The 6,000-nt window shown below is 33.0% G+C and overlaps 1 protein-coding gene across 1 annotated transcript in view; it reads left to right on the top strand.

Annotated features, from left to right (window-relative positions):
* Window positions 1-6,000, top strand: part of NEGR1 (neuronal growth regulator 1) — a 1,084,106-nt gene that overhangs the window by 433,907 nt on the left and 644,199 nt on the right. The window contains exon 2 of the mRNA XM_012639937.1: window positions 1,574-1,806. Within this exon, the coding sequence (XP_012495391.1) occupies window positions 1,574-1,806 (233 nt within the window). The remainder of the gene's footprint in view (window positions 1-1,573; window positions 1,807-6,000) is intronic.

Genomic DNA, 6,000 nt, shown 5'->3' with positions numbered 1-6,000 from the left:
CAATGACCTTTATGACTTCTACTGGTTTGGATTCTGTAGATGGTGAGGTTGACTGCAAATTAGATTCTGCAATGTACCTTGTTCCTTACTTTTTCACCCACTGATTAGTTTCATATAGTTGACAGCAGCCTACCCCGTTGCTTTCAGCTTGCAATTTTGTAGCAATCTGAAACACTGCATTCAATCCCCTAAGGTGTTCTGTGGAAATGCTGTCAAACGATTTCAATGTATGTGTGTTTTCATTCTGTAGCTGTGCTTTGTACTCATTTAAGAAAACCAGTCTTTAATTTGTAACAGAACATTTTTTGAGATGAAACAGAATTCCAGGCCTCAGCAAAATCACTGACATATGACCACAGCCTTCTGTTCTAAATCTCGATGTGCCTAAATTCTATTAGATACAAAACAGTATTTTTGAATCTTGTTATAGAATGTGACTTTAAATATATGGCTTCAAATTTGGCCTTAAAATCTACTAATTGTCATTATGCTTGCCATCATCATCTGGCTCCAGTTTATCCTTCTAATTTCCACTCTCATCCCTCTTACTCTATATCCCATACTTACTTGTACTTCCTTGAAATGCCTAGCTCTCTCACTTTTACCTGACGTTGCCCACATATAGCACCTCTACGTAGAATGCCATGTCTTCCACTCCCTACCTCTTTATCTCAGGCATTTCCTATTCCAGAAAGCCTTTCTTTACACCCAAACACACTTTTTGAATCAAGTACCTTTCTTTTGTCTCTCATGTAGTTTGCACATGATTTAATCAAAATATTCTTTCTGGATAGTAATAACTGGTTTGCTTGACTGTCTTCCTCACTAGACAAAAACTTTTTAGAGAGCAAGTCAGTACCTATTTGAATCTGTAAGTAGGTAGCTCTTAAATGTTTGCTGGATAAATGAATGCTTCCGAAAAAACTATTTGTCATTTGATTGAAAAGACAGCAAAAATTTGCTACCTGAAAGTATTATATTAGCTTTGCTACATTTAATTATGACAGCAATCAGTAAACACAGTTTATAGTCTTATCAGTAAAATATAGTTAATAATTTCAGTGTACAGGCTTACCACTCTGGAAATGCAAGTTATTTTTTCAAATAAATACTTATATGATTCTAGTCTTTGCTTTCTGAATTTCAAACATCATATTCAGAATTAGATTAGGTCAAACATCTAACTCATAGACCTTTTCTACTTCTTAAAATGTCAAATGAAGAAATATTAGAAAATTGTTATTTGAACTAGTAGAATTGTATTTAGATTTATCACTCACACAGAATGAAAAACAATTTTGACTGGTTTTGAATTGAAACACACACACATACACACACATAAATACACACATACACACAATCTTAAAAAAAAACAAGACTGTATGCAAGTATTGTTTCACATTTTCACTGGGAACGGAAGATGTATCAGTATATTCATGTCTCCTGAGTTTATAGCTAATGTTTGCATTTGATGATGTACTGTTATTCGGCAAAAGGAAATAACATTTAGAACAAAAATAATGTCTCTCATTTTCTTTTTGATTAATAGTGTTTTGTCTCCTGTAATTTGTAGGTGTTATTTGGAAGATGGAGCTTCAAAGGGTGCCTGGCTGAACCGGTCGAGTATTATTTTTGCGGGAGGTGATAAGTGGTCAGTGGATCCTCGAGTTTCAATTTCAACTTTGAATAAAAGGGACTACAGCCTCCAGATACAGAATGTAGATGTGACAGATGATGGCCCATACACGTGTTCTGTCCAGACTCAACATACACCGAGAACAATGCAGGTGCATCTAACTGTGCAAGGTATGCATTTTCAGAACTGTTATATTGTGAAGGACTATCCTTAGAATGTTTAATGTTTAGGTATCACAATGATTCAGAAGCAATTGACTCATCGTTGAGTTAATGTTGAAATATATGTTGTCGTTGTCTTAAGGGATTTATGTTTCAGGTGCCGTTAAGTGTAATAGCTATTACAGGCATACAAATCCCCACTCAACAAAGATCAAGAAATATGCATGAAGAAACACTGCATTATAATTTTTGTATATAATTCCTTTTGTGTCTTCCTTTAAATCACCCTGGAAATAAATCTTTGAGAATCCTTGATTGATACATCAAAATAAATCTTTGAGAACTTATGATACATTAAAATATTAGAACTTTTTGGAATATGGATGGTAACACTTTAAAAGCAATTCTCCATGCCTTCCAGTACTCTGTCTCAGTTCAACTTCTGTTTCCTTTGACTCAAGTTACAATGAAAAATAGTTACCTTTTAGAATAGGATTAATTTATTTAAATATAGAGTAAAGGAAATATATGTACACAATGCTTTATACATTGATTTACTTTTAGTAGATCATAAATCATGCTAGCTAACTTTCAATCTTCAAATACAAAGTCATGAAATTATTTTATTTCTTTTCCATACTAAAATGTAAGAGCATACGTACCCCCAACACAAATGCATTTCAAGAAAAATGCAATTATAATGCTAAGAGAATGGAAAAAGTTTATTTTTGCCCTTTTACGTCATTGCCTTATATTTTTATAGGTTAATCATGTATTAATTATATGGGAAATTAGGCTCTATGGATCTCAAAAATGACATTACAGTATTTCTAAGTAAAATTAATAACAAATTATATGATAATATGGTGCCAATCCATGCATGTTTTATTCCTAACAGGAAAGTCGAGTGAGCAAGTTAGTTGTACTCTCTCTGAATTTACCCTTCAATAAGTCAAGGCTAAAAATTAATTTACGTACATGGCTGAAGTCTAGAAAAGATTGTTAATCTATGACTTTATTAACAATGAGCTTTATTTCCCTACATACAGTAAACCTGAATTCAAACACAGCTTCAATTATTAGTACAGTAACTATTTTAACTTCATGATAAGGTTAAACTTCTGAATTAAACAATTAACTTTAAGGAGGAAAGTATACATTGAAAAATAAGTCAATGAATTTCTTCAGTGGTTTTTCTTATTACAGATTATTGAAGACTGTGATGATCTTCATTATTTGAAAGTAGCATATGAGGACATAATAAAGTTTTCATAAGACTCCATCTTTATTCAGAGATTATACAGGGACTCCAGAGGGTAGAAGTTTGTCAAATTTCAAATCTGACATGAGATTGTAAGACAAAAACACATTTCTTATGTTGTTCAGGCCTAATCCTATTCTTTTTTTGAGTTCTGTGATCTTTGACTTGAGTTTCTAGCTGAAAGACTATAAAAGATTTTTATTATGTGAGAAAAAGTGTACTTGGGCAATAATATATTCAAGTCACTTAAAATACAGCCATTTTGCTTGTATGCTTTAAACTTGTAGGTTTAAATGGTGTATTTCTGAATAATAAATATATCCCCTTCTCCTTTTTCTACTCTCTCTTGGTCCTTGTTAGGCCTATATTTTTAAACCAGACTGTGGGTAGATAATCTCTACCCAGGCACATGTTTAATTCTTACAGGATTGCCTTATAACTTTGTATTATATAGATTATTTAATATTGTTCACATTTTCAAAATTGCTGCATGCCTTACTACGGTATTGTTTTTTGCTGGCCCTGTGATGATGAACTTTTGAACTATTAGTAAAGTACACATTGAATGATTTTTCAGTATAATATTTTGTTTCTCTAGAAAATGGCTACAAATATACTCTTAGAAGAAATAGGACCTGGTGTTCAGTAGATCAGTGGGGTGACTATAATTAATCTTAATCTATTGTACATTTCAAAATAGCTAGAAGAGAATAATTCTAATGTTCCTAGCATAAAGAAAAGATAAATATTTAAGATAATGTATATCCCAATTACCCTAATTTGATCATATGAGTGGATCAAATTATCATATGTCCCCCCCAAAAATATATATATATCTAATATGTATCAATAAAAAATAAAATGATCATTCTGTTAGTAAAAAAAAGAAAATCCATGTTTACTATTTTGAAAGCATGTGATTCGGTCAAATTAAAAGCTAATAATTTTACAGTATTTATGAACATAATTACTTATCAGAAGTTGATTGACATGCGGGCAGTTTTCCAATTACGTTAATAAAGTTCAGGGAATACATTAATAGGCCTGTCAGTCAATTTAAGAATTAAATAAATGTCATAAGTCAACCCCACTTAAGCTACATTTCCTCTTAGTGAACAGAAATAAACTGATGTGTACATCTTTTCTGTCTCTAAATTTATTAGACTGTTTGATGCTCAAGTTTATCTGGATAGTGTTGAAGCATATGCTTTTTGCTGAACAATTTGTCAATATTTTATTCACCAAATAAAGGAACTTAGGAAGTGAGGGAAGGCTGCATTAATCACTGATGTTCAACATACATTGTCTGGTAATAGCAAAGTTCATCTTCAATTGTTGCAACTATATATCCAAGATAGCTATTAAAAAAAAAAAAAATTGAAAAGAGGATTAAAAAAGAGGATATCTTGCCAATCCAGACACTATCCATGGGAAATTTATTGGTAGTACTATTGATTTCTTAGAGCAATTAATAAAAATTAATGGAATAATGGGGGAGGAAAAACACTAAAATAAAAGTTGAGAAATGTGGATTCTAATCCTAATTTTTCCTTCATAAAATGGATAATTATCAATCTTCTCTGAACTTTACTTTCCTTATTTGAAAGAGGATTCAGACAAGAAGATCGTTAAGCCCCATGCTAGTCCAAAACAAAAACACAGATGATACAAACAAACAAAAAGCAAAAACAAAAAAACCTAGTATGATTATTTCCTTTTGACTTAAAAGAAAAAAAATGTATTTAAGTTTAAAATGGAAAAATATTCTATAACTCTTATTGAGCACAAACATGCAATATTTTTTTTTTTTTGAGACAGAGATTCACTCTGTCACCCCAGCTACAGTGTAGTGACATCATCCTAGGTCACTGTAACCTCAAACTCCTGGGCTCAAGCAGTCCTCCTGCCTCAGCCTCCCAAGCAGCTGAGGCTACAGGTGCTCACCACCACACCCAGCAATTTTTTTCTATTTTTAGTAGAGACAGATGGAGCCTCACCCTTGCCCAGGCTTGTCTCTAACTGCTGACCTCAAGTGATCCTCCTGCCTTGGCCTCCTGGAGCTAGAATTATAGGTGTGAGCCACTGCCCCTGGCCACATATACAAAATAATTTTTACACACAGCCTCTGCTAGCATTTACTCCACAAGTACATTTTATTTTTCTTTATATTTTCTTTATATTTTTCTTTCACAATTGATATACTCATGAAATTTTAAGAATGTGGTAAATCGGAGTTTGGCTTTAAGGGGGTGGAAATTGGCTAATAGACTATGTAAGAAAATAAATTTTTTCATTACCTATATATAATATGGTGCTGATAAATCAAATTTCTAATTATTCAGTGTTTCAAATTCTGTGGTTCAACATTTACTAAGAGCAATCTTCCCTGTTCGTAAGTATAAAAATGTATGAGGCTGGAAGACTTGTTATGAAGCCAGAGCTCTCTATTACACCATGGAAATAATAGGAATCATGAAATGTAAATACTGCTCACTCCAGTATATCACTGGGATTGTTCTGCGGTTTGAATGTGCCCCCCAAATTTTATGTGTTGGAAACATAATACCAAATGCAACAGTATTGGGAAGTGGGGCTTAATAAGATGTAATTAAGTCATGAGGGCTCTGCCCTCATGAATGGATTAATGTCATGGTCATGGGAGTGGGTTATTAGTTATTATGAGAATAGGCTTGTTTTATAAAAGTAAGTTTGGCTGCCTCTTGCCATCTTGCTCTTGGCCTCTCTTGCCCTTCCATCTTCTGCATGGGATTATGCAGCACAAAGTCTTCACCAGATGCCAGTGCCATGCTCTTGGACTTCTCAGCCTCCAGAACTGTGAGCCAAATAAATTTATTTCATTATAAATTACCCAATCTGTGGTATTCCATTCTACCTACATAAAATGAACTAAGAAAAATTGTTCCTACTTTGAGTTCTACATA

This window comes from Propithecus coquereli, unplaced genomic scaffold (genome assembly GCF_000956105.1).
Source record: "Propithecus coquereli isolate 6110/MARCELLA unplaced genomic scaffold, Pcoq_1.0 Scaffold144, whole genome shotgun sequence".
NCBI classification, from domain to species: Eukaryota; Metazoa; Chordata; class Mammalia; order Primates; family Indriidae; genus Propithecus; species Propithecus coquereli.
The sequence above is the reverse complement of the archived record's forward strand: the minus strand, read 5'-3'. Positions and strand labels throughout refer to the sequence as shown.